Source organism: Dermacentor albipictus, chromosome 1 (genome assembly GCF_038994185.2).
Source record: "Dermacentor albipictus isolate Rhodes 1998 colony chromosome 1, USDA_Dalb.pri_finalv2, whole genome shotgun sequence".
Lineage (NCBI taxonomy): Eukaryota > Metazoa > Arthropoda > Arachnida > Ixodida > Ixodidae > Dermacentor > Dermacentor albipictus.
In genome coordinates, this window is record NC_091821.1 from 266,794,714 (window position 1) to 266,809,475 (window position 14,762).

Below are 14,762 nucleotides of genomic sequence, written 5' to 3' on the forward strand. Positions count from 1 at the left end.
AAAGGCAATGCAAACTTATTACCTGGGTGTCACTAGATCAGCCACATAGTTGGATTTGTTTTCAAAAACGAAATATGTTTAATAACTGCAACTATGTGCGGTCGTAGGAAATTAAACTAGTTTCCAATCAACAGCTCAACACTTCACAGTTGAAAGCATTGCCTTAACAAAGCAAAGCTTACCACACTGATGGCGGGCATCTTCATCCGAGTTATCTAGGCAGTCATTGTCACCATCACAGATGTAAATCCTTGGTACACAGTTTCCATTATCACACGTAAATAGGTCTCCAAAACAAGTTCGCTTTTCACTTTTGCAGTAATCTTCAGGTTCATCAGCACCATCACCACAATCATCATCTCCATCACAATGCCATGTTGCTGGAATACAACGGTGATTGGGGCACCTGCAGTTTAATATGAGGACACAACGAGACTTAGTAAGCTTCCAAATAACCACTGCCACCTGCATGATTGCACATGTCTGGACAGAAAGCACATAAAACTTTAAAAATCAGCCAATGACATTGTGTAATACACACAATGGCCTCTAAAATACACGCACACATGCCATTACACCCACTCCCACATAAATTGCACAAATTGCTGAGCATGAGTGTCGTGTGATAACTTATGGTTAGTGCACCCAGCTCCGAACTGCACATTGCCATACGAGCTTGAGTTTGATCCTCAGTTGTGGTGGTGGACAAAGTTTCATTTTTTTTTGCTATATAGTATGGATGAAGCTAGTGCTAGCTTGGGATGACCACGACAACACAATGACATTACAATGGTGCAATGAAAAGGACACACACAGCAAACCCAGTTTTGAGCTTTTAACTGCTGTCATGAATTAAAAGTGTGATAACGTGCAGCGCATGCAAACTGCGCTGATACTATCTAATGTGTGACGTCACACCTGCCTATAAAATGTGTGCGCTTTGTGAATAAAGGTGTTCTTGCTTTGTGGCCACTAGGTCATATCAAAAAGCACTATAAAAAAAATGCTGACATTTGCAAGCTTGCTGAGAAGGTAAAGTGCATGCTAATCCAAAATTTACCAACTCAAAAATTGGTGTTTAGTGAATCGGACAAGTTCACACGTCATCAAAATTTTAAATGTATTTTGTGATGGCAACGTCTTGCATAGCTGATGCAGAAAAGCAGCCACTATTCAAGGCTCTTAGTTCCAAGCTGAAAGCAGCACGGGATTTTATATATGAGCTTCTGTAGAAAAACAGTAATGTTTTTGTGTATATATTTCTAAGATGCCCTCTTCTAAATATGGAACATAGCATCAAGAAGGGATCTAGATGTTCTTCAATGAGGAAGCACCCTTCAATATTGTCATGGTATGCTTTCTACACACAGATGGCTTTACACTTCAACTCAAGTCTTTGGATCAGCTGTGCAATATAATTGAGACGCTAAAGAAAACAACTTATCTAAGACACTTATACAGAAGCGACATGTGAACAATGAACTTGCCTGAAGCTGTTGGGAGGGCAGGTCCTCTGTGAGCAAAGCAAGGCTACCTCATCAGAATTATCTCCACAGTCATTATCACCATCACAGAGCCAGTAGGGCTCTACACAAATGTTGGTTGTCTCACACTTGAGGTGGTTTCCAGGGCATGTGCGATTATTTGGACAATTAGCATGGCTCTCATCCGAAGTTTTGTTGTCCTTGCAGTCATTTACACCATTGCACAGTTGGGTTTTTGGAATGCAGCGGAAGTTTGCACATGTGAACTCTCCATCTGGGCATGGTGGGTATTCTGCAAGACAGCAATTCTTTCAGACATGTAACAGTGTGCCCAAAATTCACATGCAAAAAGGGATTATAAATGTAAGCTCACCACAGCCTTCTTCATCTGTGCTGTCACCACAATCATTTTCATGATCGCATTTCCACGTTTTGAAAATACATCGGCCATTACCACACCTGAATTCTGTTGGTCCACATGTATGCTGGGCTGTTGGCAAGAGCAGAAAAAGAATGGAGTGCATAAGTAGTTCCTTTTCAATAAGCACTACATGTATTTTTTAATAAACTTACCACAGAACGACTTGTCCTCATCAGTGTTGTCTCCACAATCGTCGTCGCCATCACAAGCCCAAAGCCGGGGAATGCATTTGCCATTACCACATGCGAACTTCGTGTCATCACAAGAAACATTTTCAGCTGAAACAGGCATAAAAATTTCTAATCATATTTAACATCTGCTAGGACCAGTATTTGGTGGCTACTTAAGTTATAAATTAGTTTTAGTCAACTTTGGGGCAACACACTCCAAACACTTTGTTATACAAAAATTGAGTTATGAAAGTGCCTAGTACCCAAGAAGAACACCAAGATTAAATCTTGCATTATAAAAAAGCAACAAGCATCACAAAGTGCAGCAAATACTTACGAACACACATTCTTCCTTCATTGGCAACCTTAAATGTTGAATTGCAGAGACATTCAATAGTGCCATTGGGAGCTTGGTGACAAGAATGCGCACAACCCCCATTCTGTAAACTGCATGGATTCTTGTCACCTACAAAGCAAAAAAGCAATGAAGCAAAGCCACATTATTTTTGCCCTGTATGTTGTGCACAGCTATGGTAAGTGTGGCATGGGAGTGCAAGAAACTCACACTTTTGTCGATCAGGAGAGTAAATATGAATATCACGCGGAGATTCCTCGAGCCTTTTCACCATTTCAATCATACCAGCCCCGGTGTGCTTTTCAGCACGATAGACACCACCTGTAACAACATTAAGCAACAGCAAATACTAAATTAACGTAAAAGAAGAAATAGCAGCAATACAATACTTTTCTTCAATGCTGTAATTATTGCATAAGTACACTACAATATCTGACACGTCAGCCAGCAGCATTTAAAAAGTGTCAGCACCTGCAACCCTACAGTTTGTACATGAGTACAGCAGGACTTGATACCGGAGGATAATGCACAGGTGCAGTAATTTCTCGCTGCCATTCAGTTTTTGCTCAACTTCTACTATGCAACCTGACAACACTTCATTTCAACTAACTGCACATGATTCAACTGCAGCCATTGAAACCACACAGCTCTATGCTATTTGTATAAACAAGTATAGGCTGGAAATCTGAATATACCAGGTTATGTGCATACCCAAGCATATCATCATCCTCATCAGCCAATTTTATGTCCATTGCAGGACGAAGGCCTCTCCTTGCAATCTCCAACTACCCTGTCCTGCGCCAACCAATTGCAACTAGCACCTGCGAATTTTTTAATTTCATCACCCCACCTAGTCTTCTGCCACCCTCGACTGCGCTTCCCTTCTCTTGGCACCCATTCCGTAATCCTAATGGTCCACCGGTTATCTAACCTACACATTACATGACCTGCCCAGCATCATTTTTCTCTCTTAATGTCAATTAGAATATCGGCTATCCCCGTTTGCTCTCTGATGCACACCACTCTCTTACTGTCTGTTAGCGTTATGCCTAACATTCTTCGTTCCACTGCTCCTTGCGCGGTCCTTAACTTGTTTTCGAGCTTTTTGTCAGTCTCCAAGTTTCTGCCCCATATGTTAGCACCAGCAGAGTGCACTGATTGCACACCTTTCTTTTTAATAACAATGGTAAGCTTCCAGTCAGGATCTGACAATGTCTGCTGTACTAAGCTTTTTCTCAGATTCACACCCTGTAAACATATGATGCTAATAGTACATCTAAATAGAGCTACGAACAGGCATATTACAACACAGACCTTGATTAAATTTGTGAAAGTATATGTATGCACCAAGGCATTTCATACTTCATTCATGTTTTGTCTTGGGCTAGTTTATGATGAGGCATTGCACAGTCAGTCTCCTACTGGTAGCGCTGCTGGGTTCATCAGCCATGACAAGGAGTAATGGGTTGCACATACACAACTTGCAAATTTTTGTACAAGGGGGAAAGTCTAACCACCACGGCAACACTACAACTGTTCAGTCTCCATGAGAGTTGAGGTAAATGCAAACATTAAATTGAAAGTCAGTTTTCAGACCCTGTGAGTATAGTTTGAGTTTAAATAAGAAAATGCCATTTACAATTATGTACACAGAGCAAAGCTTCAAACAACAATAGCACTTGCACCATTTCTCATAGTGGGCCTTCCCATTCCAAGACAACTTCTTCCCTTTTCTTGCATTAGGCCAAAGAGCCATTTATTGAAAAATAAAACATTTCCTCAATCATCTTATTTGCCTTATCTTGCAGTATTTTGTCACACTCGAGAACAAAGCCCCCTTTCTGTTAATGTTAAATAGCTTTTCCACAGAGTTGTTTGCCAAGCTAATGGTGGTACAGCAAATCTTTAAATCAGCTGGTGTGAGTACAGACTGTACATACACTAAGACGTAAAATGGAGACACAGATCCTACGGTGAAATCATGTGCAATTGAGCAATACAGCATGCATGCACCACACTTCTGTATTTGCTTGAACAATAGGCCAAACCATTATTAGTTGGGCAAAAATGCAATGTGGAGAAGTGCACTTGCAAACTGGTAAAAAACATTTAGCTTGATCCAAAGTTAAAAAAAGACATACTATAGAACCGAGCAGAATAGAAATGAGGCATGCTTGAAAATGACCATGTAATAATAAAGAGGTTTAGCACTGCTTAGTTTCTATATCATTTCATATAATAAGCGTTCACACATGTTCCATATTCTTTAATGCAAAGATTTGCCATGTGTAAAGTGCTTTAACGTACAATAAGATGAAATGGGCTAAAACACAGTAAGCTATTGAGCTGCACTGAGTGCGATATGCACTGGTGCAAGAACTAGAGTGCCTGTGTGAGGGTTATATAAAACCAAATGCACATTTAATACCATGCCAAGATTGAGCAACTTACGGAGCTGTAAGTCAGTCCAGTAGATGTAGTTCTCATAAACTGTGATAGCAAATGGATAAATTGTTGCAGACACAAGAGTCTCTCTATTCTTTCCATCTAAATCAGAACGTTCAATCTTCTCCCTGCAAAGAAACAGTTAAAATGAATGTGTTCACCCACAGAAAGACATCAAAGGCCACAGGTTATTGGTGATTTGGAAGAAAAAATTAATTTTCAAATTACAGCCACAAGAGAATTTGTCTATAGTGCAGGAGCAGTGCCTTTCAGGATTTGTTTCGGTCATCTACTGGACATTCCTAGGCCGAGACAGTTTCTTTCACACTTCTTTTCCCGGAAGTGCCATGTATATGGCAGGCCACTGCTACTTAGTACATGGTTCGCCACTCTGCTGTGAATGAAGATGGACATGGCCGAGGGCAATAAGCTACACGCATCGACAGAAGACGACTGCTGAAACTTGTCTGGCATCATCATCATCATCACATATTTATGTCCACTGCAGGACGAGTGCCTCTTCCAATTATCTCCAAATGCCTGCCTTGTGCTAGTCAATTCCAACTTGCACCTGCAATTTCCCCAATTTCATCACCCCACCTAATTTTCTGCCATCCTTGATTATGCTTTCCTTGCCTTGGCACCCATTCTGTAACTCCAATGATCCACCGGTTATCTACCCTACACATTACATGGCCTGGCCATCTCCATCTTTTTCTCTTGATGTCAGCTAGAATATTGGCTCTCGCTGTTTGCTCTCAGATACACACTGCTCTCTTCCAGTCTCTTAATGTTATGCCTAACATTCTTTGTTCCATTGCTCTTTGCATGGTCCTTAACTTGTTCTCAAGCTTCTTTGTTAACCTCTAAGTTTCTGCCCCAAATGTTATCATTAGTAGAATGCAATTACTGTACACTTTTCTTTTCAATGACCTGACTCATGAACATGCCTAGGCTCATATGTTGTCCTAAATACAAGGAAGTTGCTCCAGCCAACGACAGAGTGAGAGGCCCAAGAATTGGCAGCCTTCCTTGCTCACAGAGCATATTCAAAGCAAGTTGTCTTGTATCAATGAGTAGACAACATATGCACATTTTTGTGCACTACTACAGCACTCTAGACAAGTGTGTCATGAGCTTTACCTCAGGCACATAGCTTGAAGTTTTGATAGTTGTGTTATATCAAGAAATGATAAAACAATTGCTACTCCTTTTTTGCTATGTCAAACCCATTATCCATGCTGTGCATTTAATGATAGCATTTGGTACACCAAGGGTTAATGACTTCTGGCTGTATTTTTTAGTTTCCATACAATTTTATTTTTTCAGACTTACCTGAAAGAGTTCAAAACAGTTCACTAGTGCTACTTAAAGGGATACTAAAGGCAAGTACTAAGTCGGCGTGGACTGTTTAAATACCATTCCAGAAACCTCGCAATGCTTGTTTTGTGCCAAGAAAACAGTTATTTTTATGAGAAAAGCGCATCTGAAGGGTCAGAATACTTTTTTCGAAATTCAAATCTCCCGCCACGCAACCGAGGTGTGGCGACATTGCATACACGATCACCGCCCTTTGCTGCCATCAGTGAGTAAAATGGCACCCGACAGACAGAGGTACCGAGCCAAGACTGAGCAGTGGATTCGCTGCTGCAGCTGCTTTTTGGTCAAGTGGTGTAGACCATTCAGGCATCTCGCAACATCTCATGGAAGTTGAATTCTCTGCTACTAGCAGTTTGTGCTAGTTTCGCAAGCCAGAAAAAACAGCACAGCACTACCGATAATGAAACTACTGAAACGCAAAAGCATGGATGGTGCAGAGTAGAGCGAAAACGAAACCTTTTGACTGCCTGCATCACTGTCAATGGTAACTTCAATGAGTTCTATTTTCTAAAAATGAAATAGAACTGGGCAAATAGCATTTTATTTCATCTTATGATACAATATAAGGATGGTTTTTGGAATGAGTGGTTGAGTACTAGTGCTAGAATTTAACTGAGGAGTGCTTTCGTCATTGGGCAAGTACTTGAATGTCCCGGGAAAGTCTCTAACCATGTCCTGAATTTGCCTCAATTTCTCGATTATTAAGGCTTTGTTTGCAATAATATTGATGCCTTAGAGATTCTCAAGCACTAATCTATTACTTTAGCTTAACTTAGTATTTGCCTTTAGTGTCCCTTAAAGAGATATATGTCACTGATGAACACTGTATGTTTGATATTGGAGTGTGAGATGTCTGACAGCCTACCTACATACGCTATGCTCTCCATTTCATCAAACATCAATAAACAACAAACATCAAACAAACAAGAATTTTAAATTGAACTCGGAACTTTGACTGCCCTAAACTTTATTTGACATCACTTTCCTGTCCAGCACCCATCCTTCTTAGTGATAACAGATTATGAATGACCGTACAACCGGCTGTTCATCAAGGAGCCACATTACACTGTTCATCAAGGAGCCACATTACGTTTCGTCTAGGAGAGACCACACTAACAAAATTAGAGCTTATCAGTGCCGTACCAATGCGTTTAAGTATTCATTTTTTCCTAACATGATTAACGATTGGAATGAGCTCACTAATGAAGTGATGGCAGTGTCTAGTATTGAAAATGCTATTGAGAGCCATATTCTTTGATTGTTCTGTTATTAATCTCTACACACACGCTACTTTTTTTTCTGTTAGTTACTTTGTTACTTACTTTGTATGGTACTTTGTTAGTTTGTCTTCGGCTTTTGCGAATTTCAGTGCTTAAACAATGTTGTATTTACTGATGCATTCTTTTGATGTTGCTGAATATGTTTCCATTGTGACCACCTGTATTTTAGCCCCCCTACGATAATGCCGTGCATGCAATGTCAGTATACCAAATAAATAAATAAATAAAGCACCTAAAACATAATGCTGGGAGTTGAAAATGTAGCATGCTTTTAGTTGAGAAAGTTCCAGCATAAGATCTAGTTTTCAATGCATACTTTTCCTTAAAAACAAACAAACATGCCCAAGGGGGGTTCTTCAGCAACTTGAGTGGGCAGAGAGGTCCATAATGTTTAAGTGTATGAATTACTGCTATAGGCTGCAACATTTTACCAGTGGTCCAGTTTTCATGTGTTACATGCAGTTGCCGTAAATATGTACGGTCGAGCGTCTCTACAACCAACGCCTCTACAACGAAATGACTGGAATAATGAAGAAATAATTCTGTTCCAATTCTATTGTGAGCTGGCCTTAACAGTGAAATGACCTGTATAACAAACTATTTCAGAGGCCCCAAAGCGCTTTGTTATAAAGGCATTTTAGTGTAATCTGTAACAGTTAACTAAGAGATTAGGGCAAATATGTGACAACAAAAGTGCACAAGTTACTGCATAATAAGTTGGATTAAACATGCATTATATTAAAAAAAAGTGGAAATAGTATGCAAAAAATACATACGAGGACAATATTTACGAGCTTTCTTTTAGCCTCGATCTTAGAAGGTGCATAAATTACCCCTTATTGCAGCCAATTTATGACCCCAGTCAATTCATGCTATGCGTAATGCAAGAACATGAGACTTATGAATTTACTGACTCTGAGAAACTAATGGATTTTACGTAATGAGAGGTACTTTCAAGTTGAATGAAAATCCTTCAAAGCAATGTGGTTTTTGTGCATACACTTTTTCTCGCTGCTTCATCAAATTTGAAACTGGTGCACTATCCAACTACCATTGCCACATTAAAACATTTGTGAAGCCTTGAGCAACAGACATGATCTCCCAAAGCAATGGCTAAAAAGTATTACAAAGTGTTTTTATGCATATGTTCAGACCACTATGCTTTATGCTCATTGTCTTAGGCCACTGTGAGAGCCTTACAAGGAGTTTTAAGTTGACGGTGATGACAGCCACAGTAGGGCCCAAACTTCCATGATAATTGGACAGCCCAGAGCCCGACAAGTATGCAGAACCAACATCCACAATTCAAAATTGTTGGCTCATGAAAATTATATGAACTATATTCTGCATGCACTTGCATAAGTCAAAAGCTTAAGCTTTCCTCTCCATGATTTGCCCTCTCCTGCACATCTATTTGAAAATATGTACCATACACAAATCCTATATGGCCCTAAAATTTGAAATGTTTGCAGACTTACCTTAAAGCATCTGTCCAGTAAAGCTTCTTATCATCATAGTCCAATGCAAGACCACTTGGTTGGGTCAGATTCTGTTCCACAATTGCCTGCTTGTTGTTACCAGCCATTGTTGCTCGGTATATTTTGCCAGTGTTTCCATAACGTCCCCAGTCGGTATAGTACATGTACCTAATTTTGTAAGGAGCACAATTTCACATGAAAGAACATGCTAGTGACACATGGAAGAACATGTCTGCTAGACTGACTTAAGTCAGAAGAAAGCCTACCCTTGGCAAGGATCCAGCACGATAGCCCTGGGCCTTTCCACATGGGCAATCATAACTAATTGAGTGCCATCCCTGTTCATGGCATAAATGCTGCGATTGGCAGAATCAGTCCAGTAGATCTTCTTTGCTGTCCAATCAAAAGCAATACCCTCTGGATTTATTGTCTTGTTCAAGACAACATGAATGTCCATTTTGTCAGGGTTCACCCAGGAAATGCTGCCATCTGGGCGAATTTCTGGCAAAACAAAATATTATATAACACCATTCCAGTTCCCAAGAGTCCAAGGCAGAAAAGGTGAACTACAGACTACTTACGGGTGAAATACATTCTCTTGTCAGCATAGTCAAAGTCAAGGCCAACAACATTTGTGAGATTTCCTCGGGGCTGGAACGGCACACTTGTCTTATGGGGGTCCATGAAAAGGCTTCGAATTTCTCGGCGTGTGGTGAAGACGAGGAAGACCTTAGACACTAGAGCAAACAGCATTGTGCACAATTAAAATGACAGGCATCCTCACAGCAATGCACTTGGCAAGAATAAACCACTCACTGTCACACTTGCGCCCATCATCTGCCAACTCGCCAGAGGCACACCCACACTTCCATTTTGTGCCATTGTAGGATTCCGGCATGGAGAAACAAAGCTGATCGCATGGTCTTGTTGAACAGGGTGATGAGGCTAGAAGGAACAGTGATCTGAAGTTTCTAAAAAATTACTCTTGCTTGCTCTAAGCATTGTATAAAAAACACTTACCAGGGGGCTGGTTAGAGCTGTCAAAGACCACAATGTCTCGCAGCATGTTCAAGTCAGACTTCACTGGCTCTGGTGGACCGGTTGTGTTGGTTTGGAACTTGCTAGCCTTGTAGATTGTTCGCAGATTCCTGTCAGCCCAGTAAACATACTGGCCAGAAACAGCCACACCCATTGGGTTTGGAAGGTTTTTTCTGACATACTGCCGGTTTCCACCAGAGAAGGAAACTTTCTGGAAATTAAGAAATTATGATCAGGCCAACAGATTATTCAATGTGAAAATGAACGTATCACACTGCAGAGCAACTCATCTAGCAGCAAAAAATGAGAGGTTTTGTGACACAGCAGCTGTCTTGGCCATATAATGTGCCAAGACATTAAAAATGCAGGGTTGCTGACTGATTTATTGAACAATAATTTTTTAGACCTGCTCAATTATTGCAACTTTACCATGGCATTACCCCACCGAGTATAGAATCTATGCATACAGGTGACCAAACTTTCTCAGACCATAGATGCGCTTTAGCCAATTTTCCAGACATGATCCACTGGCAATAGCACAACTCTTAATAAAGTTTGTCATTCAGTTTGTCACCCACTCCTTTGCGTTCATTGGTAATGCAATTTTTTGGCTTTTTAGAGCCATTTGGCTGATTTTTGTAAACTCAGCTGAAGCTTGTGTTAACTTAGCACCAACCAGTCTCTCTTGGTCGCTGGCTCACCATCTAAGCACTGCGGGCAGCCAAAGCAACAGTATGGTTGAAATAAATGCAGGTGTGAGAGAAGTCAAAGTGGTATAGCCTACAATAAAGATTGACCGATATCCATTTCAAACCATAGTTTCTGGACATCGCATTCAAACTTGACACACTAGCAGAAGTGTGGTGAGAACAAATACAGCAAGTGTTACCATGCTGCAGTGTTATGGTAGTCATCATCAGTGATTAAGCCATTTGGTATTATGACTACGAGCTCAAATAGTGGCCTTGCATAAGTACTTTCATGTCTGTGACCAGATGGCGACCTCCACAGGCATCTACTCTATTAATATAAGGTGCCGCAAAATGGTCATATTATAAAGCGACAGCAGCGTGAGCTCACGTTACTGCTAAAACAACCACTGTCCCTTCCATTTCTCTACGTCAGGGAGCGAGCTAAGGGTAGCGTGAGAAAGCAGAACAGAGGAAGCCCATCAGTACAGCTCCACAAAATTTATGCTCTTAATTACATTATGCTATCTGACAGTAAGGCACAATCATTGTCACATGCTACATCAGTATTTTATTGCACTGTACTACAATGGTGCATGCAGCATACTAGACTGCCCATCATGTGAATGCAAAACATATGATTATAGCTAGATACCATAGTTCGGAAGTGCAAGAGCAATAAAGAGACATTAACTAGTGTTTTAAGATCACTTCTTCTAAAAAATTATTTTTTTGGGCTACCTGATTACTATCCGATTATTTAGAAATTTGTGCAGTCACTTCTGAGTCTGAAAAACTGGTGAGCAAGCATTATGGAAACTGCTACTGAATACAACTGTCACCTTAAGGGAGGACCCTAACCTTTGGAGATGAAAATTAGCCCAAATATCTATTTGCCATTCTTTGCTCCAGGTTGGTGTACAGCATTTATTTTTGCTTGATTCGACCCTCATATAATCCTTGATTGATTTAGCCTTTGCCATAATCACAATGAACATGTCATGAAATGTTCTTTCTCATTTTCTCAAAACAGCATCACAATAATTATATTTTTGTCAGAAAGGCAGACATTTAGAGATGCAGTAGGCCTATAATATAAAGGAATATTATTAAACAATTTTCAAAGAACAGTAATTTGCTGTTGGTGTTACTATGGGTTCTTAATTTGAAAATTTTGACATGTTATAACTTAGGCTCAAATCAGACGAAAGCATTCATTCTTGTAGCATTGCAAACTCTGATCATTCAATAAGCATAATTTTTGTATCTCAATCTTTATTGCACCATATATAGTTCAGTAAGTTATCTTCCCTCCAAGCAAGTTATGCAAAATGTTCTTTTAATTTCTAAAATGTTATTTACTTGGCAAGAAAATAATGCATATCTTAAATTAGCACATTGAAATATATAAAGTCAGCGACCTTAATCAAAATCCACCTAGCAATTAAAAAAACGAAAACCTTTAAAGCGCAGGGCGCCTGGTGCGAATGTTGAAGAGTGGCTAAATTATACACTTACTTCAGCCAAAAAATTCTACAAAGTATGACTGCAAAAATAACTATTGAAAGTAAATAAGGGTATATGGAAAATAAACATGGGAAATCAACTATTTCCTATGCTGAGAACATGCCTAAACATAAGTAGGCTGTTTGCACTTAATGTGCACATCTACAGTAGCTATGCAAATTCCATCTCTGCAGAGGGACTGGAATACACAAGCAATGAAACGATGCCTTACTTGATCTACGTGGTGAAGTGCAATAGGTAATTTCATAGTCAAGCTTTGTGCATGCATTTTACTAATATCTTTAACAATAGTTATCCAGAATTAGTATGTAGTCTTAGTAGCAAGCCTATCGAGAAACAACCTGGACTGCTACAATCCTGTAGTACGATGCCATCTGCTGACTGCAGTCTACATATGCCTTTTGTAGCAATTTACTAGTCGAGGATAGAGCAAGTTTTGACAACTGATTCACCCCAGACATGAAAGCAGCACCATCTTAAAGTTTTCGTAAAGCAACCAAGTTTTGGACGTGAGTCATCTCTGAGCCACATCACAGTGGCTCAGAGAATCAAACAGTGATCATGAAAATCACCAATAGGCCTAGAAATTTCTGTTTAGAGCTTCTTCATGCCATTGACAACTGGCAGCAACAGAAATTTTGTATCTGCATTGAAGTTTCACAAAGGCAGTGCTTCCACGCTAAAGGAAGGACCTGAGCACACATGTGGAATCACCACTGTGACCCAATGGTGACTGACAACACAATGAATGTGTTTAAAAACACCTCAGAAATAAAACTAAAGGTAATGGTTTCATCAGCTTGGCACACAAAAATGACCAGCAAACAAAAATTTTAGATTCTTTTCATTTGATACTTTATTTAACTGATCTAACAAGTTCCCATGCCATCCATATGCAAAATATAAGAGCGGCGTTCATAAATTTGTATGATCGGTGCCATAAATTTGAAGTGCACATACACGATAGGCATTGAATGAGCGCACATCTGTATTTTTAGCAAAATATGAAAATTGTATTTTATGTGCCCTAAGACATCAAAACAATATAGGCTGTCTATTTTATTTCGATGCCTTAGGGTACAGAGATTTCAATGTAACGGCATTCTAAAGCTACAAGCACATACCTGAACGGCGTCTTCTCTGGAGTCAACCCAATAGACATCATGAGTAACAATATCAATTGTCAAATCCCTTGGATTGCTGATTCCAGTAACTACAATGGGTACACGGTTCGTTCCATCCAGATAGGCTTTTTCAATCTTGGGGTACTGGCCATAATCAATCCAGTAAAGGAACCGCTTCACAGGATTTACTGCGATTTCTCGAGGAGAGTCGGTAGTAGTCTTGAGCAATATGACTCTATTTGAGCCATCTAACAAGCACACTTCAATGTATGTTTCATGAGGGAAGACATTGGTGAAGTAGATGCTTCCTAAAGGAGGGGAAAAAATATATATAATTGCATGTGACAAATGTAAACAATGCCACTGCAGCACATGAGTGCACCATCAATAATGAATGAATGCAAAATATTAATAACTTGACGAAAAGAGGAGGAAAAAAATGTCTAGTATGCAATCGCACACCGTGGGTGTCATACAATGTCTTCTTTACAGGAAATGTTCACAAGGGCTAGTCCTTTCAAAACCAGCATCTATACTACACAGTGAAGAGTAGCTGCATGCCATAGCACTATCTGTCACTGGAAGCACAAGCAAAAATAAAATAATTGTTTTAGAGCATTAATTAATTAATTAAAAATTCTTTAAAAGCCTCAGTTGAGGAAATGAGTAAGGGGGCCGCACATAAAGTGTGTGTCAAATATGCAATTGAATGCCTGATATACATTGATAAGTAACAACAACAAAATAAAAAATATGCAGGTATATATGTTTCTTTGCTGACATTTAACATACTTCTAGATAAAATACACATTATTAAATCATGTCCCTCCTTACAAGCATGTGAAAGATAACAATTAGTCTGGAAAATTACAAGTTTCATCTGAATTTATTTACACCATATATTTATGCATTTAACCCACCCCTGGAATAAATTGTATCGTCTGCAAAAATCGGAAAACAAGAACATCCATGCCGATAAACTCCACAACTACACACAACAGCTTTCGTAACTTTATTGCATAAGAAACCCCACAAAACCATTTACAGAAAGCAAATATTAAGGAACAATTTTGTGTTGCAACTGCATGTATAGTTATTAATACTCTGTCACACTGCAAAAAAGCACATAGTTTGACCCCAGAAAAGTTTGCTGTGGGTACACAGGTTTTACGTAGTAAAGCTATACTTTGACATTGAGATACACTAATGAAGGGCTGTGGATTAGTGATCCTGACTACCACAAGTTCTCCAACACACAGTGAAACTTTAGTACAGACATTTTTGCTTTCTTCTTACAGTAAAATGCAGTTGCTATAGCTATGAAAAATTATGAGCTTGTGCTCATAAATTGTGCTCAAGAGAACGCCATAG

General features: G+C 39.5%; 1 protein-coding gene across 2 annotated transcripts in view; it reads right to left on the reverse strand.

Moving 5' to 3' along the window:
- Positions 1-14,762, reverse strand: part of mgl (low-density lipoprotein receptor-related protein megalin) — a 247,389-nt gene that overhangs the window by 29,859 nt on the left and 202,768 nt on the right. The window contains exons 39-51 of one of the 2 annotated variants that reach the window (XM_065448860.1): positions 13,392-13,699; positions 10,034-10,262; positions 9,830-9,958; positions 9,595-9,750; positions 9,280-9,514; positions 9,014-9,181; positions 4,882-5,003; positions 2,641-2,751; positions 2,413-2,541; positions 2,058-2,183; positions 1,858-1,974; positions 1,488-1,776; positions 183-406 (exon numbers count right to left, since the gene is read on the reverse strand). In XM_065448860.1, the coding sequence (XP_065304932.1) occupies positions 183-406; positions 1,488-1,776; positions 1,858-1,974; positions 2,058-2,183; positions 2,413-2,541; positions 2,641-2,751; positions 4,882-5,003; positions 9,014-9,181; positions 9,280-9,514; positions 9,595-9,750; positions 9,830-9,958; positions 10,034-10,262; positions 13,392-13,699 (2,343 nt within the window). The remainder of the gene's footprint in view (positions 1-182; positions 407-1,487; positions 1,777-1,857; positions 1,975-2,057; positions 2,184-2,412; positions 2,542-2,640; positions 2,752-4,881; positions 5,004-9,013; positions 9,182-9,279; positions 9,515-9,594; positions 9,751-9,829; positions 9,959-10,033; positions 10,263-13,391; positions 13,700-14,762) is intronic. The other variant, XM_065448862.1, reaches the window with a different exon arrangement.